The sequence below is a fragment of the Tachyglossus aculeatus genome, chromosome 17 (genome assembly GCF_015852505.1).
Source record: "Tachyglossus aculeatus isolate mTacAcu1 chromosome 17, mTacAcu1.pri, whole genome shotgun sequence".
Classification (NCBI taxonomy): Eukaryota; Metazoa; Chordata; class Mammalia; order Monotremata; family Tachyglossidae; genus Tachyglossus; species Tachyglossus aculeatus.
Window position 1 is genome coordinate 12974145 of NC_052082.1, and position 27640 is coordinate 13001784.

A 27640-nucleotide genomic window follows, 5' to 3' on the forward strand; every position below is an offset into this window, starting at 1 on the left:
ATAAGCAAATTCAGTTTAGGGTAGGGGTTAAGGTTAAGGCTAAAATCTGATATTAGGCAACAGCAAGCAGGGTAATTCCTCCCCCTTTAGACTGTAAGTTCTTGTGGGTACAGAACATGTCTACGTTGTACTCTCCCAAGCGCTTAGTACAGATCTCTGCACACAGTAAGCACTCAATAAATAAATGGGAAGCAGCGTGGCTCAGTGGAAAGAGCCTGGGCTTTGGAGTCAGAGATCATGGGTTCAAATCCCGGCTCCGCCACTTGTCAGCTGTGTGACTTTGGGCAAGTCACTTCACTCCTCTGGGCCTCAGTTCCCTCATCTGGAAAATGGGGATTAAGACTGTGAGCCCCCCGTGGGACAACCTGATCACCTTGTAACCTCCCCAGCGCTTAGAACAGTGCTTTGCACATAGTAAGCGCTTAATAAATGCCATCCAAAAAAATAAATACCATTATTTGATTGATTTTAGTTACCTTTATCTTGGCCTTCACCTCTCCCCTCCTCACTAGCTCCGGAAAGGGATTTAGCGGGTTTCTCTGGCCCGTGGTTTCTGGCTAACTTGGAGGACAGAGTGTCAGGGCCCGCTGAAGTACACAGGGGCAAACATATTTTAGATTCCTTCACATTCTCACTCTTTCACCATCTGCAACTGGCACCTCCATTTCCGGACCCCCTCGGATTGCCAGTGCACTACAAACAGCCAAACTACATACAGCTGGGTACAGGGGTAGCAAGTGAAGGAGGGTGGATGGATGGCTCAGGGCAAAATATCACCGCTCCTGGAAAAACAAATCAGGCGTGGGTCCTCTCAGCTTTTGGTGTCTGAGCCACGCTCACTTCACGGGCAAGGGACCAGAAAAAGAAAAGCGTGTCGATGATTGCGCGTTAGAAGATGGGGCGGTTGACCTTTGACCTCAGATGTTGAGTTTGTCATCGCTCTCCGTTGCTAAAAACAGCATTCGATTGAACTGGCCCTTCCTGTTTGTCTTCATGTGTGGGTTGGGGACTTTCTTGCTGCCACCCTTAGCCACCCCTGACGTGCCCTGTGTCCAATCTGGCCCTTGCTCGGTAACGCTGGACCAGGAGGACACACAGTCCAATTTTCGAGGGCTGAAAGTTGATTTTCCCAAGACCCCACCTGAATCCTCTTCCACAGTCCAACGAGGAGTGGCATCTGGGTTCTCGTCCCGGCTCCTCCACTTGTTTGCTGCGTGACCAGGGGAAAGTCGCTTCACTTCTCTGTGCCTCATTTACTTCATCTGTAAAATGGGGATTAATAATAATAGATAATAATGATGGCACTCATTAAGAGCTTACTATGTGCAAAGCACTGGGGAGGTGATCAGGTTGTCCCATGGGGGGCTCACAGTCTTCATTCCCATTTTACAGATGAGGTAGCTGAGGCCCAGAGAAGTGAAGTCACTTGCCCAAAGTCACACAGCTGACAATTGGCAGAGCCGGGATTTGAATCCATGATCTCTGACTCCAAAGCCCGTGCTCTTACCACTGAACCACGCTGCTTCTCTTCGACTAAGAGTAAGACTGTGAGCCCCGTGTTGGACATGGTTTGTGTCCAACCTGATTAGATGGTATGTACCCCAGTGTTTAGTACAGTGCCTGGCATATAGCAAGTGTTTAACAAATACCATAAAAAAAAATTTTTTTTAATGAGATCAAATGGAAAGAGTTCCTATGACCTGGAATAATAATGATGGCATTTATTAAGCACTTACTATGTGCAAAGCACTGTTCTAAGCACTGGAGAGGTTACAAGGTGATCGAGTTGTCCCACGTGGGGCTCACAGTCTTAATCCCCATTTTACAGATGAGGTAACTGAGACACAGAGAAGTTAAGTGACTTGCCCAAAGTCACACAGCTGACAATTGGCAGAGCCTGGGATTTGAACCCATGATCTCTGACTCCAAAGCCCAGGCTCTTTCCACTGAGCCACACTGCTTCTCTACTAAGCACTGGGGTGGATACAATCAATCAATCAATCAATCGTATTTATTGAGCGCTTACTATGTGCAGAGCACTGTACTAAGCGCTTGGGAAGTACAAATTGGCATCACATAGAGACAGTCCCTACCCAATAGTGGGCTCACAGTCTAAAAGATACAAGCTGATCATCATCAATCGTATTTATTGAGCGCTTACTATGTGCAGAGCACTGTACTAAGCGCTTGGGAAGTACAAATTGGCAACATATAGAGACAGTCCCTACCCAACAGTGGGCCCTATCAGGCTCCTAGTCTTAACCCCCATTTTACAGATGAGATAATTAAGGCACAGAGAAGTGAAGTAACTTGCCCATAGTCACAAGGCAGGTAAGTGGCAGAGCCCAGATTAGAACCCAGGTCCTTCTGACTCGAAGACCTGCGCTTTATCCATTAGGCCATGCTGCTTCTACGTTTGCTTTCCTTCAGCTGGGGACTGTAAGCTCACTGTGGGCAGGAAATGTGTCGGCTGTATTGTTGCATTGTACTCTCCCAAGTGCTTAGGACAGTGCTCTGCACATGGTTAGCGCTCAATAAATACGACCGACTGACCGACTGACACCAGAATGTTGCTCTGTTCTTACGGAGACTTTGGTTCTGTTCATTTCTCCTTCCCCACTGTTGGGTAGGGACTGTCTCTATATGTTGCCAATTTGTACTTCCCAAGCGCTTAGTACAGTGCTCTGCACATAGTAAGCGCTCAATAAATACGATTGATGATGATGATGAAGTTAGGACCCCCTGATGGGCTTCCTTGGGCAGTCGTGGTCCCCTGAGGGGGTTGGCTTTGGTTTCTCAGCCCACCCGCCCCCCTCCGAGTCCGGCCACCCAGCCTCAGAGGGAACACAGTTAGAGGGGTGCTTTGGGGCGAACCAAAATTATGGGGGGGCCCAAATCTGGTGGCCCAACCTTGGAGAGAATCATAATTGTAGGATTTCCCAAACTTGGTGGTTCTTTTTATAGGGGAACCATAATTATGGGGGTACCTAAATCTGGTGATCTAGCCTGGGAGGTGAGGAACCATGATTATGGAATAGTGTTGCCTAGTGAAAAGAGCATAGGTCTGGGTATCAGGAGACCTGGATTCTAATTCTGGCTCTGTCCTTGGCCTCCTGGGTGACTTTGGGGAAGTCACAACTTCTCCGGGCCTCAGTTTCCTCATCTGTAAAATGTGATAAAACCCCTGTTCTCCTTCCCCCTTGACTGGGCACCAGAGTGAGATAGAGACCTTGTCCAACATGATTACCTTGAATCAACCCTAACAGTTAGTATAGTATTTAATGAATATTACGATGATGATGATGATGATGAGGTGATGATGATGATGGTGGCCACCCAGCTTTGGGAGGAACCGTAGTGATGGGGGTTCCCAATCTGGCCACCAAGCCTCAGGGGAAACCATAATTCTGGGGTTTCCCTAGGCTGGTGACCAACCTCAGGAGAAATCATTATTGTGTGGTTTCCTAAATCTGGCATCTCCCAAGGATTTTCCAGAGACAGGGAGCCTCCAATAAAGCAATGTCTGTCAGTCAGTCGTATTTATTGAGCGCTTACTGTGTTGAGAGCACAGTATTAAGCGCTTGGAAGAATACTATATAAAAATCAAAAGACACATTCCCTGCTCACGACGAGCTTACAGCTCCTCGGAAGTGGTTCTGGAGGCAGTGTGGCCTAGTGGAGAGAGCACGGACCTCGGGGTCAGAAGGATCTGGGTTCTATTCCCAGCTCGGCCACTACTTGTCTGCTGTGTAGCCTTGGGCAAGTCACTTCACTTCTTGGTGCCTCAGTTTCCTCCTCTGTAAAATGGGGATTATGAATGTGAGACCCCGTGTGGGACAGGGACTGTGTCCAAACTGTATCTACCTCAGCGCTTCAAGCGGTACTTCTCCCATAATAACAATAATGATGGTATTTGTTATGCGCTTACTATGTGCGAAGCATCATCATCATCATCAATCGTATTTATTGAGCGCTTACTGTGTGCAGAGCACTGTACTAAGCGCTTGGGAAGTACAAGTTGGCAACATATAGAGACAGTCCCTACCCAACAGTGGGCTCACAGTCTAAAAGAAAAGAAGCACTGTTCTAAGCGCTGGGGGGGATACAAGGTGATCGAGTTGTCCCACATGGGGTTCACAGTCTTAATCCCCATTTTACAGATGAGGTAACTGAGGAACAGAGAAGTGAAGTGGCTTGCCCAAGGTCACACAGCTGACAAGTGGCGGAGGGGGATTTGAACCCATGACCTCTGATTTCCAAGCCCGTATTTTTTCCACAGAGCCATGCTGCTTCTCTGTGAAAAAAAAAAAACCAAAGCCGTAAGTGCTAACAAATACCATTATTATTATTATTAGCACACGGGCTGGGGCTCGCTGTGGATTTGCCATCTTCCGGGCCCAGGGATGACAGCAGGAAAAACCACTTTGGCAGGCTCAGGATGGACTGACTTCTCAGCAGAAGGAATGAACTTCCAAACTCTGTTTTGAAACCCCCGGCTGGTGAGGTCAGGCTCTATTGCCCTGGCATCACAGGTCGGGTTTCTGGGCGGCAGCAGTGGCCTAGTTGCCCGCCTCCCTGCCTAACATAAGCCTTCCGAGCAACTGGGGAAACTGAGCCCCTTCCACCCAATTCTACAGCCTACTCACTCCAACTGGACAGGAGCCGTCTGTCAGTCAGTCAGTAGTATTTATCAAGCACTTACTGTGTGCAGAGCACTGGTCTAAGTGCTTGGAGAGGACAGTAGAACGATAACCAGGCGCATGCCCTGCCCATGACAAGCTTCCAGTCCAGAGTGGGAGGCTGACGTGAATATAAGTAAATAAATTGCAGCTATAGACATAAGCGGTGTGGGGCCGGGAGAGGGGACGAATAAAGGGAGCCAGTCAGGGTGACCAAGATGGGAGTGGGAGAAGAGGAAAGGAGGGCTTAGTCAGGGAAGACCTCTTGGAGGAGATGGGCTGTCAATAAGGCTTTGAAGTCCGAGGGAGTAATTGTCTGTTGGACAGCACTGTCATCATCAATCGTATTTATTGAGCGCTTACTGTGTGCAGAGCACTGTACTAAGCACTGTCGGGGTACGGAGGGGATGGGAAGGAAGTCAATCAGGAGGAGACCCTAGGAGCTCCCCCTTCTAGACTGTGAGCCCACTGTTGGGTAGGGACCGTCTCTATATGTTGCCAACTTGTACTTCCCAAGCGCTTAGTACAGTGCTCTGCACACAGTCAGCGCTCAATAAATACGATTGAATGAATGAATGAATGAATGAGCTGCCTATTTTAAAGTGGTGAGGGAGGTGGTTTGGAGGTTTGAAGATTGAGCAACCCATGGCAGACTTCTTAGAGAGAAGCAGTGTGGCTCAGTGGGAAGAGCCCGGGCTTTGGAGTCAGAGGTCATGGGTTCAAATCCCAGCTCCGCCAATTGTCAGCCGTGTGACTTTGGGCAAGTCACTTCACTTCTCTGGGCCTCAGTGACCTCATCTGTAAAATGGGAATGAAGACTGTGAGCCCCCCCGTGGGACAACCTGATCACCTTGTAATGTCTCCAGCACTTAGAACAATACTTGGCACATAGTAAGTGCTTAATAAATGCCATTATTATTATTATTATTATTATTATCATCTTAGGAGGCAGGAGATGGAGCAGGAGGGAGGTGGAGGAGACCAGTCAGTCAGGACCAGGTGATGCCAAGGTTTGCTGGCCATGCTCAGAATAATAATAATTAATAATAATTGTGGTATTAAGCACTTAATATTTGCCAAGCACTGTACTAAGCGCTGGGGTGGATACAAGGTATTTGAGTAGGACAGAGTCCCACAGTAAGGCTCACAATCTTAATCCCCCTTTTACAGATGAGGGAACTGAGGCACAAGAAGTGAAGTGACTTGCCCAAGTTCACACAGCAGACAAGTAGTGGAGCTGGGATTAGAGCCCAGGTCCTTCTGATTCCCAGGCCTGTGCTCTATCCACTAGGCCACGCTGCTTAGCATGGCTCAATGGAAAGAGCCCGGGCTTTGGAGTCAGAGGTCATGGGTTCAAATCCCACCTCTGCCACTTGTCAGCTGTGTGACTTTGGGCAAGTCACTTCACTTCTCTGGGCCTCAGTTCCCTCATCTGTAAAATGGGGATGAAGACTGTGAGCACCACATGGGACAACCAGATCACCCTGTAACCTCCCCAGCGCTTAGAACTGTGCTTTGCACATAGTAAGCGCTTAATAAATGCCATTATTATTATTATTATTATTATTATTATTATTATTATTATTCTTGCCCTCTGTCTCTCTCCCCAACGACTTTCCTTCGGCTTTCACAGCCACCCTGTCACACTCTCTCTTCCTTCTCCTGATCCCAGGAAATCCAAAAAGCCATTTTGTTTTGTTGTCTGTCTCCCCCTTCTAGACTGTGAACCCGTTGTCGGGTAGGGACCGTCTCTATATGTTGCCAACTTGTACTTTGCAAGCGCTTAGTACAGTGCTTTAGCACACAGGAAGTGCTCAATAAATACAAATGAATGAATGAATGAACCCCGAATAGCCACCCCCTTCGTCAAAGTGTCAAGGCTCCCGGCACCTAACGCAGTGGCCAGAGCTGACCTCTGATTTTCATTTGGCTCTCTGCTCCTGGCCACCACCCGCCCAGCAGAAATCAGAAAGATTCAAATGAAACATGAACAAGATGGCAAAACAAGCTTTAATTGGTAACCAGATAGTGGACAGAAGGATAAAATCGGGATCTGGACTAATAGGACAGTAGGATGAGAAATCACAGCTCTGGCCTCTTTCAGAAGTAAGGTGACCCTGGAATAAATGCCCTCACTTCCCTGCAAGTGGGAAGAGCAGACTCTGTCTCCAGAGCTGCCAGCCTGGGAGGCGGAGGAAGAAAGGGGTGGAGGGACAGCAGGAGAAGCCAGTACTGGGTCACGGGGAAATGAGGAAGGGGTGACAGGGAAGAAGGGATACAGCCCAGGCTGGGAGCCAGGGCTGGAGAGGCTGCCCCACTGGCAAACAGCGATGGGAATCTTGAAGGTCAGAGAAGGATCACCTAGTACACCCCACTCCTGAGAGGGGGTGAAATGACCACTGGCCAACAAGGCTGTGGCCAGGGAAGCCAGTTTTGTTCCTGCCCCCCTTTAATATAATAATAATTGTGGTATTTGTTAAGCGCTTACTCTGTGTCCAACACTGTATTAAGTCCTGGGGTGGATACAAGCAAATTGGGCTGGACACAGTCCCTGTCCCATGTGGGGCTCACAGTCTCCATTCCCTTTTTACAGATGAGGAACTGAGGCCCAGAGAAGTGAATAATAATAATAATAGTGGTATATGTTAAAAACTTACTATATGCCAGGAACCGTACTAAGCTCTTGGGTGGATATTAGCTAATTGGGTTTGGACACAGTCCCTGTCACACGTGGGGCTCGCAGTCTCCATTCCTATTTTACAGTTGAGCCAACTGAAGCCCAGAGAAGTGCAGCGTTTTGCCCAAGATCACACAGCAGATAAGTGACGGGGGAAGGATTAGAACCCATGACCTTCTGACTCTCAGGCCTGTGCTCTGGCTGCTATGCCATGCTGCACCCATCTAGCTGGTCTTCCACTCCTTAAATGCCTTTGTTCAACTACTTGGCAACCCTGCCTTTTTCTGAGGCTGCTGGGAAATGTCCCTTTCCGTAGGAGGGGGCAAGGGAAGCGGCATGACCCAGTGGAAAGAAGAAGAGCCCAGGAGTCAGAGGACTTGGGTTCTAATTCTGGTTCCCACCACTTGTCTGCTACGTGACCTTGGGTGAATCACTTAACTTTTCTATACCTCAGTTACCTCATTTGTAAAATGGGGATGAAGTCCGCGAGCCCCATGTGGGACATGGACTGTGTCCAACCTGATCAGCTTGCATCTACCCCAGTGCTTAGTACAGTACCTAGAACATTGTAATCACTCAGCAAATACATCTGTTTTAAAAGACAAATGTTGGCTGTTCCATCTTCAGTGGAACTGTTTAGTGCCACCCACACAGGGAGAACTGGAGGGCTTGTGTGACAGAAATCCCTCTAGACCATAAGCTCACTGTGGGCAGAGAATGCATCGACCAACTTTGTTATATTGTATGCTCCCAAGCGTTTAGTACAGTACTCTTCACACAGTAAGTGCTCAGTAAATGTGAATGATTGATTGGAGTGATTCTGGGAAGATGGCCCGAAAGAGGAGACGGTATTTTGATCAATCAGAGGAAGGATCTCAATGAGCAAATTTGCCCGCCGACCAGATCTGGCCAGGGGCACCAATTAGATTGGGGTGTGGGGAGATTCCTTAAAGGTGGCGGGTGGTCTGTAAGGTTGCTAGAGGCAGGGAATGAGTCTGTTTATTGTTGTATTATACTCTCCCAAGCACTTGGTACAGTGCTTTGCCTATAGTAAGTGCTCAAATAAATACAATAGAATGAATGACCTGTCGGTTTTTGATGGAATCCAAATTTCAAATGGCGACCCTTCAAAGGAAGGGACGGCAGCGGGAGCAGAGAGAAAGGGGGTCTAGAAGCCCCTGGCAGAGTGAGTCTCGGGTGCTGTGACGGAGAAGGGAAGCCAGTGTCCCAGGGGCTGGTGGCTAGCTGGGGCGGAGGCTGGGCTGTGTGGAGAGGAAGGCTGAGGGGCCGGGCAGACACGATGCCAATCTCGTGGATTGGGGTCATTTCCCCGAGAGTTCCCTTCCGATCCGAGCCGGCCCCTGCAGGCACAGGGTGAGCCAGCGACTTACGGGGCAGAGCCATAGAAAAGCAGACCCGGCGGGAGTTGCAGCAAGCTGAGTTTCCAGAGGGCCGGTGTCTTCCCTGGCCTTTCCTGGCCCTCGAGAGCAGGAGTTCTGGGCCTCAAGCCGGGATGAAGGCCGAGGCCTGGGGGCTGGGGTGTGGCACCTGCCTCCTCGGGGCTCTGGGGGACTCCGCGACCTGCCCCAGATCGTTGAAAGGCAGTGAGAGGCTCTTCCTGAAGATGTATAAAGGCAAGAGGGGTCAGAGGGCACAAACAGGCTGCTCCCCTCCTTCCCACGCTGCCCCCCAGGGATGCATCCCCCGATGGGAGCACGTGCCAACACCCAACCCTGGTGGACCACCCAATACTTTGCTGGCTGAGAAACAGTGTTGCCTAGTGGATAGAGTGCGGGCCTGGGAATGAGAAGGTCATGAATTCTAATCCTTCCTCCACCACTGGTCTGCCGGGTGACCTTGGGCATGTCACTTCACTTCTCTGGGCCTCAGTTACCTCATCTGTAAAATGGGGATTGAGACTGGGAGCCCTGGGACAGGGACTGTGTCCAACCTGATTATCGTGTATCTGGCGCAGTGCCTGGCACGTGGGAAGTGCTTAACAGATGCCATTTAAAAAAAGCCAACTTACCCCTTGGTGAGGGATTGGAGGATTTTCTTCACCCATGGGTGGTGGGCATTCACACACACTATATTCCCTTCCTTGAGAGTGATGCTGGAGGGCAACAAGAGGGCAGAGTGACACCGGAGGTCCTCGGGTCGGCGGGCAAAGGGGGGGCTACGCTTGGAGAACTCGGTTTCTCCAAGCGCACTCCCCCTTTTTCCTGGGCACGCGGCCTCATGCAGGAAAGGCCCGCGTGTCATCATGCCCCTGGCCGCCCAGACCTTCAACGTTTCCCCGGAGTCCCCCTGGGAAGCGGCAGGGAGTCGGGGGAGATTGGGGGTGTCTCCTGGGAACCAGTGTCTCCTGGGAAGCAGGGGGAGGTGGGAGAGACTGGAGACCCCCAGGAAGAAGCGGGGAGTTGGGGAAGGCTTCGGGGGGCAGGCGGAGGACAGGTACAGTCATTCTCCCACTCCCCGGCTGTGGGCCAAACTTCAAGGGAGAGACTCACATGACCTCCAGGGTCCGACAGCTGCTGCTGGGAAGGGAGACCTCCAGTTTCTGGTACTTGGTCGGAGAGATGAATTTATTTATCCTTCTCAAACAGGTGCACTGGAGCTTCAACCCGTTGGTCTCCAGGATCCCTGTGAGCGAGGGCCAATCAATTAATCAATCAATCAGTTGTATTTATTATGCGCTTACTGTGTGTAGAGCACTACACTTAGTGCTTGGGAGAGTACAATAGAACAATAAACAGACAAATTCCCTCCCCACAACGAGCTTACAGTCTAGAAGGGGAGACAGATATAAATATGAATAAATTCATTAAATTACAGATATTTACATAAATGCACAAATTTGCAAACACACAGCAGCACCCTTGCAACTTTACAAATGGCCTCGAGACGGAGGCAAGTGCCCCTCATTCTTGAAATTAAAAACAGCAGTTGGTGAGACGCGGTTCAGCGTCAATCGCTTCTTGGGCCCACGGGCTGCGCTGGACAAGGGGGGAGCCCGGATTCTGGGGTCCTCACAGATGCTCCCAGAGCTAAAGCTCCCCTGCACCCCAAGACTCTCTCAGGGCTCAGGCACAGAAAGATGCTGGGAATTCATTCATTCATTCATTCATGCAATCGTATTTATTGAGCACTTACTGTGTGCAGAGCACTGTACTAAGCGCTCGCGCTTGGGAAGTACAAGTTGCCAACATATAGAGACGGTCCCTACCCAAAAGTGGGCTCACAGTCTAGAAGGGGGAGACAGAGAACAAAACAAAACATATTAACCAAATAAAATAAATAGAATAAATATGTACAAATAAATAAATAAATAAATAGAGTAATAAATACCTACAAACATATATACAGGTGCTGTGGGGAGGGGGAATGCTTTCAGCGCTTAGACATAGCAAGTGCTTAACAAATACCATCATAATTAATGTTTTCCCATCCCCAGACCAGATCATTCATTCATTTTATTGTATTTGATGAGTGCTTACTGTGCAGAGCACTGTACTAAGCGCTTGGGAGAGGACAATAGAACAATAAACAGACATATCCTGGAGCTTAAACTCCAAGGAGGGGTACACAGAAGCAGAAAAAGGTCTAGATTCTCCTTCCTAGTCCCTGTACTGAGCTCAGTCACTGTAGGGAAGCAGCATGGCCTCGTGAATAGAGCCCGGGCCTGAGAGTCAGAAGGACCTGAGTTCTAATCCCGGCTCCACCGCTTGTCTGCCGTGTGACCTTGAGCAAGTCATTTCATTCGCTGTGCCGCAGTTACCTTATCTGGAAAATGGGAGTTGACACTGTGAGCCCTACACGGAACAGGTACTGTGTCCAACCAACAAGCCCAAGTGCTTAGTACAGTGCTCTGCACACAGTAAGCGCTCAATAAATACGATTGACTGAATGAATGAATTTGCTTGTATCCACCCCAGTGGTAAGTACAATGCCTGGCATGTAGTAAACGCTTAACAAATGCCATCATTATTATTCTGAAATCCCCACTCCAGAGAGACCAGTGAGAGGAAACTGGGCCACATTCATTCATTCTTTCAATTCGATTGTATTTGTTGAGCGCTTACTGTGTGCAGAGAATCTGATCTGGACACCGCTGCCCCACAGTCCTCTTCACCGACAGTGCTCACCCACAGTGCTTCTCTTTCTCAGGGCTCACCCCAAGCAATGATCAATCAATCAATCGATCGATCGATTGTATTTATTGAGCGCCTACTGAATGCAGGGCACCGTACTAAGAGCTTGGAGGAGTACAATAGAGAAGCAGTGTGGCTCAGTGGAAAAGAGCCCGGGCTTTGGAGTCACAGGTCATGGATTCAAATCCCAGCTCCGCCAATTGTCAGCTGTGTGACTGTGGGCAAGTCACTTAACTTCTCTGTGCCTCAGTTCCCTCATCTGTAAAATGGGGATGAAGACTGTGAGCCCCCCGTGGTGATCACCTTGTATCCCCCCAGCGCTTAGAACAGTGTTTTGCACATAGTAAGCACTTAATAAACGCTATCATTATTACAATACAAAGTTTAACAGAAGATATCCCTGCCCACAATGACCTTACGGTCTAAAGGGGGAGAAAGACGTTAATATAAATCAATTATTACAGATATGTACATAAGTGCTGTGGGACTGGGGTCAGGGGTCGTGAATAAAGGGAGCAAGTCAGGGCGACACAATGGAGTGGGAAAAGAGGAAATGAAGGCTTAGTCAGGGAAGGCTTCTTGGAGATGTGCCTTCAATAAGGAATTGAAGGTGGTGAGAGTAATTTTCTGTTTGATAATACACTGCCAGGAGCTGTACTGAGCACTGGGGTAGTTACAGCCTATCCAGAACCGAGAGACGGCAAGCCCGTGGGGCTGAGGATCTTGAAGGGAGGCCAGTGTTCTCCGGCAGGGCCCCCCCCCTACCACCAGTCCACCCCAGGGAAGGAGCAGTTTGAAACAGATGGGGAATGGAGCTACGACACAGGGCTCCTGGCTTGTTCATTCAATCGTATTTATTGAGCACTTACTATGTGCAGAGCACTGTTCTGAGCAGTTGGGTGAGTACATGAGAAGCAGCGTGGCTCAGTGGAAAGAGCCCGGGCTTTGGAGTCAGAGGTCATTAGTTCAAATCCCGGCTCTGCCAATTTCCAGCTGTGTGACTTTGGGCAAGTCACTTCACTTCTCTGTGCCTCAGTTCCCTCATCTGTAAAATGGGGATTAAGACTCTGAGTCCCCCGTGGGACAACCTGATCACCTTGTAACCACCCCAGCACTTAGAACAGTGCTTTGCACCTATTAAGTGCTTAATAAATGCTGTCATTATTATTATTAAGTTTACAATATAACAATAAACAGACACAGTCCCTGCCCACAATGAGCTTGTTGCTAGGCTTGAGCCTGGAGCCTTCCAGCCTTCCCTGCAAGTCTTTCCTGGAGTCTTCCCAGCAGCTTTTCCTGGAGTCTTCCCACCAGCCTTCCCTGCACCCTTTCCTGAAGACTTTCCTGCAGCCTTCCCAGCAGCTTTTCCTGAAGCCTTCCAGGCTTCCCAGCAGCTTTTCCTGGAGCCTTCCCAGCAGCTTTTCCTGCAGCCTTCCCTACAGCCTTCCCTGGAGCCTTCTCTGGAGCCTTTCCTTGAAGCCTTCCCTGGAGCCTTCCCACCCACTTTTCCTGCAACCTTCCCTCCAGCCTTCCCTGGAGCCTTCCCTGGAGCCTTCCTTTGAAGCCTTCCCTGGAGCCTTCCCAGCAGCTTCCCTGCAGCCTTTCCTTCAGTCTTCCCAGCAGCCTTCCCTGTAGTCTTTCCTGCAGCCTTTCCTGAAGCCTTCCCTGCATTCTTTCCTGCAGTCTTCCCTGTAGCCTTTCCTGGAGCTTTTCCTGCAGCCTTCCCTGGAGCCTTCTCTGGAGCCTTCCCTTGAAGCCTTCCCTGGAGCCTTCTCTGGAGTCTTCCCTTGAAGTCTTCCCTGGAGCCTTCCCTTGAAGCCTTCCCTGGAGCCTTCCCTTAAAGCCTTCCCTGGATCCTTCCCTTGAAGCCTTCCCTGGAGCCTTCTCTGGAGTCTTCCCTGGAGCCTTCCCTTGAAGCCTTCCCTGGAGCCTTCCCTTAAAGCCTTCCCTGGATCTTTCCCTTGAAGCCTTCCCTGGAGCCTTCCCTTGAAGCCTTCCCTGGAGCCTTCCCAGCAGCTTCCCTGCAGCCTTCCCAGCAGCCTTCCCAGCAGCCTTCCCTGCAGTCTTTCCTGCAGCCTTTCCTGAAGCCTTCCCTGCATTTTTTCTTGCAGCCTTCCCTGTAGCCTTTCCTTGAAGCCTTCCCTGGAGCCTTCCCTTGAAGCCTTCCCTGGAGCCTTCCCTGAAGCCTTCCCTTGAAGTCTTCCCTGGAGCCTTCCCTGGAGCCTTCCCTTGAAGCCTTCCCAGCAGCTTCCCTGCAACCTTCCCTTGAAGCCTTCCCAGCAGCTTCCCTGCAGCCTTCCCTGGAGCCTTCCCAGCAGCTTCCCTGCAGCATTTCATTCAGCCTTCCCAGCAGCCTTCCCTGCAGTCTTTCCTGCAGCCTTTCCTGAAGCCTTCCCTGCAGCCTTCCCTGTAGCCTTTCCTGGAGCTTTTTCTGCAGCCTTCCCTGAAGCCTTCTCTGGAGCCTTCCCTTGAAGCCTTCCCTGGAGCCTTCCCTTGAAGCCTTCCCTGAAGCCTTCCCTGGAACCTTCCCTTGAAGCCTTCCCTGGAGCCTTCCCAGCAGCTTCCCTGCAGCCTTTCCTTCAGCCTTCCCAGCAGCCTTCCCTGCAGTCTTTCCTGCAGCCTTTCCTGAAGCCTTCGCTGCATTCTTTCCTGCAGCCTTCCCTGTAGCCTTTCCTGGAGCTTTCCCTGCAGGCTTCCCTGGAGCCTTCCCAGCAGCCTTCCCCATAGCCTAACCCACAGTCTTTCCTGGAGCCTTTCCAGCAGCCTTCCCTGCGTTCTTTCCTGCAGCATTTCCTAGGGCCATGACCCCCAAGCTGGGCCCCAGCCCTGGCAGAGGAGATAGGAGTGGGGAGAGGAGAGGAGGGGGTATGACCATGAATTCACCCTCCCTATGATCCCGGGGGAGCACTGGGGAACGCGGGGGCCGGAGTCTCACCACGGACAGGGCAGAGTTCGCTGACCAGCAGCAGGGCCCCTAGCAGGGAGGCAGCGGCGAAGCTCATCGTGGCTTGGGATGCAGGAGACAGGCACAGCCTCCCGGCCCCGTCTGCTGGTCTACAGGGCTAGAGAGAGCCCTATTTAACCCTCTGCCCAGTACCTCCTCCTCCTCCACCTCCTCCTCCTGGTCTCCCTCCCCCTCCTGACCCACACTCCAAGTCCCAGCTGCTGATCCATTCATCAGATCCCTCCCAGACCCCCACTTCCCTTTCCCTTTCTCAGCTCCAGGAGCTAAAATAGCCCAGCACAAACGTCTGCCCGCGACGGCCACAGCCCGCTGACCGTCCCGCTGACCATCACCCTGATCGCCATTTACATCCCATTTAGGTCCCGACTCTACCTTCCAGTTACCGCTAAGCAATCGCTCTGTCATCAAAAGTAAGAATAATAATTGCGGTATTTGTTAAGTGCTTTCTATGTGCCATGCACTGTACTAAGCCCTGGGTGGATACAAGCAAATCGGGTTGGACACAGTCCCTGTCCCACTTGGGGCTCACAGTCTTTTACAGATGAGGTCACTGAGGGCCAGAGAAGTGAAGTGACTGGCCCAAGGCCACACAGCAGACAAGTGATGGCTGTCCATCACCTCACCTCCTCCTACCTCACCTCCCTTCTCTCCTTCTCTAGCCCAGCCCGCACCCTCCACTCCGCTGCCGCCGCTCACCTCCTCACTGTACCTTGTTCTCTCCTGTCCCACCGTCGACCCCCAGCCCACATCCTCCCCCTGGCCTGGAATGGCCTCCCTCCGCACATCCGCCAAGCCAGTTCTCTTCCTCCCTTCAAAGCCCTACTGTGAGCTCACCTCCTCCAAGAGGCCTTCCCAGACTGAGCCCCCTTTTTTCTCTCCTCCTCTCCATCCCCCCTCCCTACCTCCTTCCCCTCCCCATAGCACCTGTATATATATTTGTACAGATTTATTGTTCTATTTATTTTACTTGTACATATTTACTATTCCATTTATTCTGTTAATGATGTGCATTTAGCTTTAATTCTATTTATTCTGACGACTTGACACCTGTCCAGATGTTTTGTTTTGTTGTTTGTCTCCCCCTTCTAGACTGTGAGCCCGTTGTTGGGTAGGGGCCATCTCTATATGTTGCCGACTTGTACTTCCCAAGTGCTTAGTACCTCAATAAATATGATTGAATGAATGAAAGTGGAGACAAGTGGCTTACTACAAGCAGACAGGTGGCTTAGTACAGTGTTCTGCACATGGTAAAGCGCTTAATAAATATTATTGAATGAGCAAGAGGCAGAACTGGGATTAGAACTCATGACTTTCTGATTCCCAAGTCCATGCTCTATCCACTAGGACATACTGCTTCTGCTGCTCAGTAAGTACTTACTGAGTACTTACTATTCCATTTATTCTGTTAATGATGTGCATTTAGCTTTAATTCTATTTATTCTGACGACTTGACACCTGTCCAAATGTACTTACTAAGTACTCAGTACTTACTGAGCTCTTACTTTATGAAGAGCACTTATTAAGCCTTCAAAGTCAATCGATCAGTCAGATTTTTAAACACTTTCTGGTGCAGACCACAGTACTAAGCGCTTGGGTAGACGTGTTCTCTGCCCACAGCGAGCTTACTGTCTAGAGGGGAGACAGACATCAAGGTAAATAAATAAATTTGGGATTTGTGCATAAATGCTATGAGGCTGAGGGAGAGGTGAATAAAGGGGGCAAGTCTAAGTGGAAAGGTGACACAGAAGGGGGTGGGAGAAGAGGAAGTGAGGGCTTAGTCAGGGAAAGTCTCTTGGAGGAGATTTGCTTTTAACCGGGTTTATCAGATTTGGGGGTTGGGGAAAGGGATCTTCTGTAGGATATAAAGGAGAGGGAATTCCAGGCAAGAGGCAGGTTGTAGGTAAGGGGTCAGGGGTGAGATAGACGAGACGGAGCTACAGTGAGTAGTTTGGCCAACAGAGGAGTGAAGTGTGTGGGCTGAGTTGTAGAAGGAAATCAGGGAGGTGAGGTAGGAGGGGGCAAGTTAATTAAGTGGTTTAAAGCCTAGGGTAAGGAGTTTCTCTTTGATACAGAGTTAGATGGGCAACCACTGGGGCTTCTTGAGGAACGGGGGAGTCATGGACTGAACGTTTTTGTAGAAAAATGATCCGGGCAGCAGAGCGAAGTATGGACTTCCCCCTCCCCATCCCCCCCGCCTTACCTCCTTCCCCTCCCCACAGCACCTGTATATATGTTTGTATGTATTTATTACTCTATTTATTTTACTTGTACATTATTTATTCTATTTATTTTATTTTGTTAATATGTTTTGTTTTGTTGTCCGTCTCCCCCTTCTAGACTGTGAGCCCGCTGTTGGGTAGGGACCGTCTGTATGTGTTGTCAACTTGGACTTCCCAAGCGCTTAGTACAATGCTCTGCACACAGCAGGGGCATAGGGCTGCTCTGCCCAAGACGGGGCACCTTGGTCCTCCCACAGGCCTGCCATGGGCACATGGACTGTCAATCAATCAATCAATCCATGGTATTCATGCATTTATGTATTTATTTGTTTGTTTGTTTGTTTATTCGCTTGTTCACTTGTGGTATGTCATTCATTCTAGACTGTGAGCCCGTTGTTGGGTAGGGACCGTCTCTATATGTTGCCAACTTGTACTTCCCAAGCACTTAGTACAGTGCTCTGCACACGGTAAGCGCTCAATAAATACGTTTGAATAAAAGAATTCATTGATTCATTCATAGATATAATAATCTCATATCTCACTCATTCATTCATTCAGTCATTTATTGAGCACTTACTGTGTGCAGAGCACTGGACTAAGCGCTTGGGAAGTACAAGTCGGCAACATATAGAGACGGTCCCTACCCAACAACAGGCTCAAAGTCTGGAAGGGGGAGACAGACAACAAAACAAAACGTGGACAGGTGTCAGGACATCAGAATAAATAAAAATAAAGCTAGATGTACATCATTAACAAAATAAATAGAATAGTAATTATGTACAAGTAAAATAAATAGAGTAATAAATCTGTACAAACATATATAGAGGTGCTGTAGGGAGGGGAAGGAGGAAGGGCGGGGGGGACGGGGAGGAGGAGAGAAAAAAGGGGTTCAGTCTGGGAAGGCCTCCTGGAGGAGGTGAGCTCTCGGTAGGAGAGCTTCCTCAATCGTGTTTAATCGAGCGCTTCTTGTGTGTAGAACTCTGCACTAAGCGCTTGTGAGAGTGCAATACAGCAACAGTCACGTTCCCTGCCCACAACGGGTTTACAGTCTAGAGGGGGGGATTTGGTAAACCCGTCTACATGTTTCACCTGTCCACATGTTTCACCTGTCTACATGTTTTGTTTTGTAGATGGTGGAAAGAGCCCGGGTTTGGGAACCAGAGGTCATGGGTTCTAATCCCGGCTCCGCCACTTGTCAGCTGTGTGACTTTGGGCAAGTCACTTCACTTCTCTGTGTCTCAGTTACCTCATCTGTAAAATGGGGTTGAAGACTGTGAGCCCCGTGTGGGACAACCTGATCACCTTGTATCTACCCCAGCACTTAGAACAGTGCCGGGAGCGTAGTAAGCGCTTAACAAATACCAACATTATTATTATCATTATTATTGGTTGATGTATAAATACGATTGATTGATTTGTAAGCACTTAATACATTTTGTCATTATTATACTTTTTCTTTTTAAGAATAATTTATTCAGTCGCATTTATTAAGCGCTTACTGTGTGCAGAGCACTGTACTAAGCACTTGGGAAGTACAAGTTGGCAACATATAGAGATGGTCCCTACCCAACAGTGGGCTCACAGTCTAGAAGAATAATCTACAAGAGTACTAATGAATAATAACAAGATTAATGGTACTCTGATAATAAAGTGGGTAGACTGTATGTAGGAAGTGGTACTGAGTGGTGGCTGGGTTGGGCAAGGACTGTGAGCCCACTGTTGGGTAGGGACTGTCTCTATGTGTTGCCAATTTGTACTTCCCAAGCGCTTAGTACAGTGCTCTGCACATAGTAAGCGCTCAATAAATACGATTGATGATGATGATGATCTGTGGGTCCGGGGAACTGGCCCCAAGGAGCCCCCAAGTTAACTAAAACGGGGATTAAGACTGTGAGTCCCCTGTGGGACAACCTGATCACCTTGTAACCTCCCCAGCGCTTAGAACAGTGCTTTGCACATAGTAAACACTTAATAAATGCCATTATTATTATTGTTATTATTAACAACAGAGATGACAATAGTTAAAGCTCAGTTCCCCACTTTCCTCTCCCCATTTCTTCTGTTCTGGGCAGCTACTCTAGCATTCACCTGTCTCCGCTTCGGTGGATTTCTCAAACCTCACAGTTAAAGGGCGTGTGAGGGCTTCCCCAGCATTCATTCATTCATTCAATCGTATTTATTGAGCACTTACTGTGTGCAGAGCACTGGACCGAGTGCTTGGGAAGTACAAGTCGGCAACATATACTGATGGTTCCTACCCAACGACGGGCTCACAGTCTAGAAGGGGGAGGCAGACAACAAAACAAAACATGTGGACGGGTGTCAGGTCATCAGAACAAGCCAGGGCTGGCAGTTGCGGCTGCCTCCCTCCTTCCTTCCTTTCCCACCACCCTGTGGAAAACACACCTCCTCCAGCAAGCCCTCGCTGATTAATTCCAGGCATCCGAAGTCATATGATGCCAGCAACCCTCTCTAGCACTTGAGTTCGTGCTTATGGTCATCTGTAGCCCTGCTGAGAGCTCAGCTCACCTCCTCCAGGAGGCCTTCCCAGACTGAGCCCCTTCCTTCCTCTCCCCCTCGTCCCCCCTCCATCCCCCCCCATCTTACCTCCTTCCCTTCCCCACAGCACCTGTATATATGTATATGTGTTTGTACATATTTATTACTCTATTTATTTCTTTATTTATTTATTTTACTTGTACATATCTATCCTATTTATTTTATTTTGTTAGTATGTTTGGTTTTGTTCTCTGTCTCCCCCTTTTAGACTGTGAGCCCACTGTTGGGTAGGGACTGTCTCTATATGTTGCCAATTTGTACTTCCCAAGCGCTTAGTACAGTGCTCTGCACATAGTAAGCACTCAATAAATACGATTGATGATGATGATGATGATGATGTAGCACTGGTCTGTACCGTTTTTTTCAATTGTCCATTTGATTATTTGTTTGGATCACTATTTAAAAATACTTTTATGCCTGCCTCCCAAATTAGAGTGTAAACTTCTTGAATCCAGCCCTGGAGGCGCTTACAGCTTGCCCAGGGGAGGCAAGCACTAAACTAAGATCACTAGCACCTATTCCGGGCAGAGCCTGTACTGGGTAGAGAGCACTGTAGTGGACACTTATTGAGTACAGAGCACTGTACCAGTTGGAGCCCAAACAGAAGTGCATGGGGCGTTTATAGTTTTATTCCTCTAATTTCAATCAATCAATCAATCGTATTTATTGAGCGCTTACTGTGTGCAGAGCACTGTACTAAGCACTTGGGAAGTACAAGTTGGCAACATATAGAGACGGTCCCTACCCAACAGTGGGCTCAATTTCATCCTCTACTTACTTCTCAGTCCTCTTCTCCTTTGTCATAGTAATAAGAGAGAGAAAGTAAGATCAATCAATCAATGGTATTTATTGAGCACTTACTGTGTGCAGAGCACTGTACTAAGCACTTGGGAAGTACAAGTTGGCAACATATAGAGACGGTCCCTACCCAACAGTGGGCTCAATTTTATCCTCTACTTACCTCTCAGTCCTCTTCTCCTTTGTCATAGTAATAGGAGAGAGAAAGTAAGATCAATCAATCAATGGTATTTATCGAGAGCTTACTGTGTGCAGAGCACTGTACTTGGGAGAATACAACAGAGTTAGCAGACAGTTTCTGTACTCACAACGAGCTTACAATCTAAAGGGGGAGACAGACATGAACATAAATAAATGATTTATGATATATGACTTAAGGATAGGTAGATAAGTAGGGTTGAAGGTAGGGCAAATATCAAATGTCCAAAGGTCACAGATAATAATGATGATAATAATAATAATAATAATTGTGGAATATGTCAAGTGCTTACTATGTGCCAAGCACTATACTAAGCCCTGGGGTCAATACAAGGTGATCCGGTCCCACAGGGGTCTCACATACTAAGCTCAAGTATTGATCCCAGCGCTTAGAACAGTGTTGGACACATTCATTCATTCATTCAATCGTATTTATTGAGCGTTTACTATGGGCAGAGCACGGTACTAAGTACTTGGAAAGTACAATACAGCAATAAAGAGAGACAATCCCTGCCCATAATTGGTTTACAGTCTAGATGGGGGGAGACAGACGTCAAAACAAGTAAACAGGAATCAATATAAATAAATAGAATTATAGATATATGCACATATACATAAGTGCTGTGCTTTTAGACTGTGAGCCCACTGTTGGGTAGGGACTGTCTCTATATGTTGCCAACTTCCCAAGCACTTAGTCCAGTGCTCTGCACACAGTAAGCGCTCAATAAATATGATTGATTGATTGATTGATGATGATGGGAAGAGCAAAGGGACACATAATAATAACAATAATGATTGCATTTATTAAGCATTTATTATGTGCCAAGCACTGTTCTAAGCACTGGGGTAGATACAAGGTAATCAGATTGTCCCATGTGGGGTTCACAGTCTTAATCCCCCTTTTACAGATGAGGTAAATGAGGCACAGAGAGGTTAAGTGATTTGCCCAAAGTCACACAGCTGATAAGTGGCAGAGCCGGAATTAGAACCCACGACCTCTGGCTCCCAAGCCCGTGCTCTTTCCTCTAAGCCACGCTGCTTCTCTCATGAGGAAACAGAGTAAGTGCTTGACCAGTACCATTAAAAAAAATTAAAATCTCCCTTCATCCAAGCGCATAGATGACACAGAAGGGAGAGGGAAGCCAGGAAAAAAGAGCTTGATCAGGGGATCTATCAATCACTACTAGTTGAGTGCTTACTCTAGGCAGAGCACTGTATTAAACGCTTGGGAGAGCATGGTAGTACGGAATTAGGGGAAGGCCTCTTGGACCTGAAGAGATCTAAAGAGAAGAAGCCCATCCAACCTGTGTGACTGGAGCTGAATCTTGGCCCCAAAGCCCAGGCAAGGAGCTGGACTCAGTGGCCTGGGGGCAGCCCGACAGCCAGGCCGGTGGTCTGGGCGCTCTGAAACAGAATCAATCAATCAATCGTATTTATTGAGCGCTTACTATGTGCAGAGCACTGTACTAAGCGCTTGGGAAGTACAAATTGGCAACAATTTGCAGAACACCACCTTCAAGGTTGCACAAACATTCCCCGTCTACACCTTCTCCTTCTCGTGGCCTACTGGATAGAGCACGGGCCCAGAAGTCAGAAGGACCTGTCTTCTAATCCCGGTTCCTCCCCTCGTCTGCTGGGTGACCTTGGCAAGTCACTTCACTTTTTTTTTTTGATGGCATTTATTAAGCGCTTACTATGTGCAAAGCACTGCTCTAAGCGCTGGGGAGGTTACAAGGTGATCAGGTTGTCCCACGGGGGGCTCACAGCCTTCATCCCTATTTTACAGATGGGGTAACTGAGGCACAGAGAAGTGAAGTGACTTGCCCAAAGTCACACAGCTGACAAGTGGCGGAGCTGGGATTTGAACCCATGACCTCTGACTCCAAAGCCCTGGCTCTTTCCACTGAGCCACGCTGCTTCTTACTTTACTTCTCTGAACCTCCTCAGTTACCTCATCTGGAAAATGGGGATGAAGACTGTGAGCCCCACGTGGGACAGGGACTGTGTCCGACCTGATTGATTAGCTTGTATCTACCCTAGGGCTTGTTGCGTAGTTAGCATTTAACAAATATCATCATTATTAGTATTATTATTATCATAGTTGGGTGGGAGCAAGGGGAAAATTTGTTCTGGGCAGATTCCAGCCCAGATTTCCTGCTGAAAGATCTGCTCTGGAAACCAATCGGTGGTATTTGCTGAGTACTTACTGTGCCCAGAGCACTATACTAAGCACCTGGGAGAGAAGCAGCATGGCTTAGTGGACAGGAGTCAGAAGGACCTGGGTTCTAATCCCACCCCAGCTCCTCTGCTCTTCTGCTGGGTGACATTGGCAAGTCGCCTCACTTCTCTATGCCTCTGTTCCCTCATCAGTACAATGGGGATCAAGACTGTGAGCCTCACGTGGGACAGGGATGGTATCCAACCTGCTTTTCTTGTATCCACCCCAGCGCGCAGTACAGTGCCTGGCACATAGTAAGCACTGAACAAAACCCACAATTGTTATTATTATTTTACCAAAGTTGGTAGAAATGTCTTTTTGCCACCCAGCACAAGCGTAGACCCCACCACCTCTCCCTCCTACTCTGAGCAGTTTACCATGGCCCCCAGAGCCCCCAATCCAGCCTGCTTTAACCCCTGTGGTACTAGGAATGGTGATGCCCCAGAAGAGGTGGGGAAGCAGGAAAAGGAGTTTCTCGGGGGTGAGACTGGGAGCTTATTTCTAACTCTTCTCTGCCCCAAAGCCAGCCTTTCTTCCTCTCTGGAGTTGTGGGTGGGGGGGTGTCCCCTGATTGGAGCTGAGGCCACAGTGCCCTAAATAACCCCAAATTCCCCCTCCATCACCCGAACGTGGTCGGAGGGGAACTTTGTGCTGGCTCCATGAAAATGAGTTTTTCCACCAAGTTCCTGTTCTCCTGCTCCTACTCTTCCATTCATTCATTCAATCGTATTTATTGAGCGCTTACTGTGTGCAGAGCACTACCCCCACTTCCATTCCCCCCTCCTCCCGGCTTCACTCCTGCTTCCTTACTATCCCCACTACCCCCTTCTACCCCCCACTCCACCCGGTCCCTCCACGCCCTTTGGTAATCCAATTCCCCATTACGGGCTCCCTCTGGACTCAGTAACCAGAGGGAAATTGCTCTCATCATCAGACAGGCTCGAGGGTCTGCTGGGAACCAGAGTCACCGTCTCAAGGGTGAGATTCTCCGGGGCTTCCAGGGGCCCCAGGGCTCACCAGCCCTGCCCGTCAGCTGGGTGAGGGACCCTGTGAGATGGAACTGTTGTCTGGGCCCTCTCTCCCATCAAAGGCCCTGGGCAGCCCCCTACCAAATTAAACCAGGCAAGATAGTGCTTGGCCACTTAAAGTGAGCCCCTTACCCACTCAGCCCACCACAGCCCCTGAAGCCTGGCAAGCTTCCCCTTCGTTCTGCTCTCCAGGTGGGAGCTTTCACCCCTGGCCGTGCCCGCTCTGAAGCCTGGTAGAGGGGCAGGGATGGTGGTGGGTGAAGGAGCAGTGCTTCCGTGCCGGTAACAGAGGCGTTGGGGGGTGAGGGACAAGGTCTCCATCTGGCTGCTGTCCACTCCCCTCACAACTCACCTGCAGGTGCCAGGAAGGAATGATTCAGGAGGTGGCACTGCTTCCACCTTCCTGCCCCTCTCTCCTCCTCCTCCTCCTCATCATCAATCATATTTATTGAGTGCTTACTATGTGCAGAGCACTGTACTAAGCGCTTGGGAAGTACAAATTGGCAACATATAGAGACAGTCCCTACCCAACAGTGGGTTCACAGTCTAAAAGGAGGAATGGTCACCATTCCTCGCTTGCTGCCTAGCGATGTCAAGCCTCCGGGACCAGGTGACAGCACATTGCAACTCTGGCAGGACAGTCCCCGTATCTCAGGGTTGTCCCCTTTTCTCTCAGCTTCTCTGGGACAACCTTGCTCCCTGAAAAACCTAAAGGAAAGTGATGGGAAGGCCGGCTCCACATCTCGGCCAATGCCCGGGAGGGAGGGAGGGCGGAAGACTCACCTGTGTGTCCTCCTGGGCACCCTCTCCCTCCCAGAGTGGGGTCTGGGGAAGAGACAGGAGGGAGCAGACCAGCTGCAGGTGAGCGGGTCTGGGCTTGGGTCCCCGGGGTCTAGGGTCACCTAACACCCTGACGAAATGGCAGAGAAGACGAGAGGAAGAGGAAGCAAGTAAGTGCCATCCCTCTCCCTCCTGCTCCTTGTCCCGCTGCTCCTCTATCCCCTGGCCCTCTCTCTCTCCTCTCTCTTCCCACCTTTCTCTGGCTCCGCCCCTTTCTGATCTGCTCCCGTCATCTCCAAGCATCTCTGGACCGAACCCCTTGCCGGGGCCTGCGTGGCTTTGGTTTCCAGCATCCCGCTGTCCCCGGCCCTCGCCCACGTTGGCAACTGGGTTCCCATGCAGGGTGGTCCCAGCAGTCTCCGGCCCCAGGTCTTGGTCAACGTGACTCTCAGGAACCTCCGAGGCCCGGCCTGAGAGGGGCCAGGCGCCCAAGGCCCAACTCCCTGCTTCCAGTTGAGGCTGTGATTCAGGAGACGCGATTTCACAAGACATGGTGCTTTCCAGGAGCCTGGGGTAGGGAGGAGTAGGGGCGGAAGGGGGAGACTGAGGGCGAGGCAAGGAGGGGGTGGGGGGACAGAAGTTCAGCCTCAGCAGAATGGTGATGGAACACGAACAGTCCTGGCGACCGTCTAACCAAAGGGTCCTCCCTCCAGTTCTAGCCAACCTCCACCCCTGCTCACTGGGATCAGGGTGGTCTACAAGGTTTTGGCTCAGGACGAGGGGAGAAGAGAAGAGGGAGGCTAAGACAGGTGTGTTCCTTGGGGAGATGGTGGGGGAATCTCCCTAAGCCCCCTCCTTCTTCCCTGTCACCGCCCTGCTCTTCCTTGAGATCGTGAGGTTCATAGTGGTTAGGGCATGTGCTTGGAAGTCAGAAGATCATGGGTTAAAACCCCAGCTCCCGCCACTTAATAATAATAATTATTATTATTATGGTATTTGTTGGACACTTACTACGAGCCAGACACTGTACTAAGCACTGGGGTGCTAAAGCAAATCAAGCAAATCGTGTTAGACACAGACCCTGTCCCACGTGGGGCTCACAGTCTCAATCCCCATTTTCCAGATGAGGGAATTGAGGCCCAGAGCAGTGAATCGACTTGCCCAAGGCCACACAGCAGACTAATGGCAGAGCCGGGATTAGAACCCATTGCCTTCTGATTCCCCAGCCCAGGCTCTATCCACTATGCCATACTGCTTCTCACTTATCTGCTGTGTGACCTTGGGCAGGTCATTTCCCTTCTCAGGGACTCAGTTACCTCATATGTAAAATGGGGATTGAGACTATGAGCCCCACATGGGACAGGGCTGTGTCCAACCTGATTTGCCATTACCCACCCCAGCGCTTAGTACAGTACCTGGCGCATAGTAAGCGCTTAACAAATGCCATAATTATAATTATTGTTATTCTGGAGTCTGTGCTGAGACGATGAGGTTTCTGGAGGGTTACTGTGTGCTCTGCACATGGTAAGCACTCAATAAATACGATTGATTGATTGATTGGAGGGGCCAGCTGGAGCCAGAGGAAGCCAGAGGGGATCAGTGGGGGCCAGTGGGGGACAAAGAGAGTTAGTGGGGGACAAAAGGAGCCAGAGGGGGACAGATAACCCAGAGGAGCCCAGCAGGGCCAAGGTCTGGCTTTGAGAAAATTGTTACAAGTGCCAAGCAAGTAAAGCATCAACTCGAGCTGTTAGGAGAACACCACCATGGCCAGAGCAAACCCTGCCATTCCCCCTACCTCTTCCTGTCACCCTGGAACTGCTATCATCATCATCATCATCATCATCATCACCATCACCAGTTTTGAGCTCAAAGCACTGTACTAGTGCTTGAGAAGAACAACAAAAGCAAGACCACTGCCCTTCAGGAGCTTACAATCAATAGATTTACTTACTGAGCACTCACTGCCTGCAAAACACTCAGCTAGGTGCTTGGGAGAGTACAGTACAGTAGAGTGTGTAGACTCGATCCCTCCCCTCAAGGAGTTTACAGTCTAGTCGGGGAGAAGACGTTAAAGTATATTACAGAGAGAGGAAATGACAGAGTTAAGGTTAGGTACACAAGTGTGTAGACTCGATCTCTACCCTCAAGGGGTTTACAGTCTAGTCGAGGAGAAGACGTTAAAGAATATTACAGAGAGAGGAAATGACAGAGTTAAGGTTAGGTACATAAGTGTGTAGACTCGATCTCTCCCCTCAAGGGGTTTACAGTCTAGTCGGGGAGAAGACGTTAAAGGATATTACAGAGAGAGGAAATGACAGAGTTAAGGTTAGGTACACAAGTGTGTAGACTCGATCCCTCCCCTCAAGGGGTTTACAGTCTAGTCGGGGAGAAGACGTTAAAGGATATTACAGAGAGAGGAAATGACAGAGTTAAGGTTAGGTACACAAGTGTGTAGACTCGATCCCTCCCCTCAAGGGGTTTACAGTCTAGTCGGGGAGAAGACATTAAAGTATATTACAGAGAGAGGAAATGACAGAGTTAAGGTTAGGTACATAAGTGCTTTGGGGCTGTAGGTGGGGTGGATATCAAGATGTGATGCAGAAGGGAGAGCAAATAGGGTGGGGAAATAAGGGGTTTGTCTGTAAGCTTGTTGTGGATAGAGAACTTATCTTCCAAAGCTTATACTGTGCTCTCCCAAGAGCTTAGTGCAGTGCTCTACACATAGAAAGCACTCGATAAATCCGATTGATTGATTTATTGAGAGAGATGAGATAGAGATACAAGGTCCTACCTCTGGCCTGGAATGCCCTCCCCCCTCAAATCTGCCAAATAATCACACTTCCCCCCTTCAAAGCCCTGCTGAAGGCTCACCTCCTCCAAGAGGCCTTCCCAGACTAAGCCCCCCTTTTCCTCCGCTCCCCTTCCCCTCTCCATCACCTGACTCACTCCCTTTGCTCAACCCCCCACAACCCCGCAGCACTTGTGTATACATATATCTATAATTCTATTTATTTATATTACGGCCTGATTACTTGTTTTGATATATATATATATCTATAATTCTATTTATTTATATTGATGCTATTGATACCTGTTTACTTGTTTGGGTGTCTGTCTCCCCCCTTCCTAGATTCTAAGCCCAATGAGGGCAGGGATTCTCTCTTTATTGCTGATTTGTACTTTCCAAGCCCTTAGTACAGTGCTCTGCATGCAGTAAGCGCTCAATAAATACAATTGAGTGAATGAATGAATGAATGAATGAATGAATGTGTGAGTTGGGTTGTGTGAGTTGGGTTGTAGTGGGAGATGAGTGAGATTAGTTAGGAGGGGGAGAGCAAATTGGTTGCCTTAAAGCCAATTGTAATGAG

The 27640-nt window shown here is 49.3% G+C and overlaps 1 protein-coding gene across 1 annotated transcript; it reads right to left on the reverse strand.

Moving 5' to 3' along the window:
- Positions 1-917: 917 nt before the first annotated feature.
- On the reverse strand, positions 918-14509 carry LOC119939004. The gene is made up of 5 exons (XM_038758787.1): positions 14443-14509; positions 9872-9999; positions 9386-9469; positions 8748-8974; positions 918-1077 (listed from the first exon to the last, which is right to left on the reverse strand). The coding sequence occupies exons 1-5, from the start codon at positions 14507-14509 to the stop codon at positions 918-920; spliced, it is 666 nt and encodes a 221-aa protein (XP_038614715.1).
- Between the last annotated feature and the right edge of the window lie 13131 nt (positions 14510-27640).

What these genes read in the sequence shown, in the direction of transcription:
- LOC119939004 (XM_038758787.1), bottom strand. Translation starts at nt 14,509, where the DNA reads ATGAGCTTCGCCGCTGCCTCCCTGCTAGGGGCCCTGCTGCTGGTCAGC. An exon ending in CGAACTCTGCCCTGTCCGTG is followed by an intron (nt 10,000 to 14,442) that starts GTGAGACTCCGG and finishes CCTCGCTCACAG; the next exon opens with GGATCCTGGAGACCAACGGG. An exon ending in GCAGCTGTCGGACCCTGGAG is followed by an intron (nt 9,470 to 9,871) that starts GTCATGTGAGTC and finishes GTTGCCCTCCAG; the next exon opens with CATCACTCTCAAGGAAGGGA.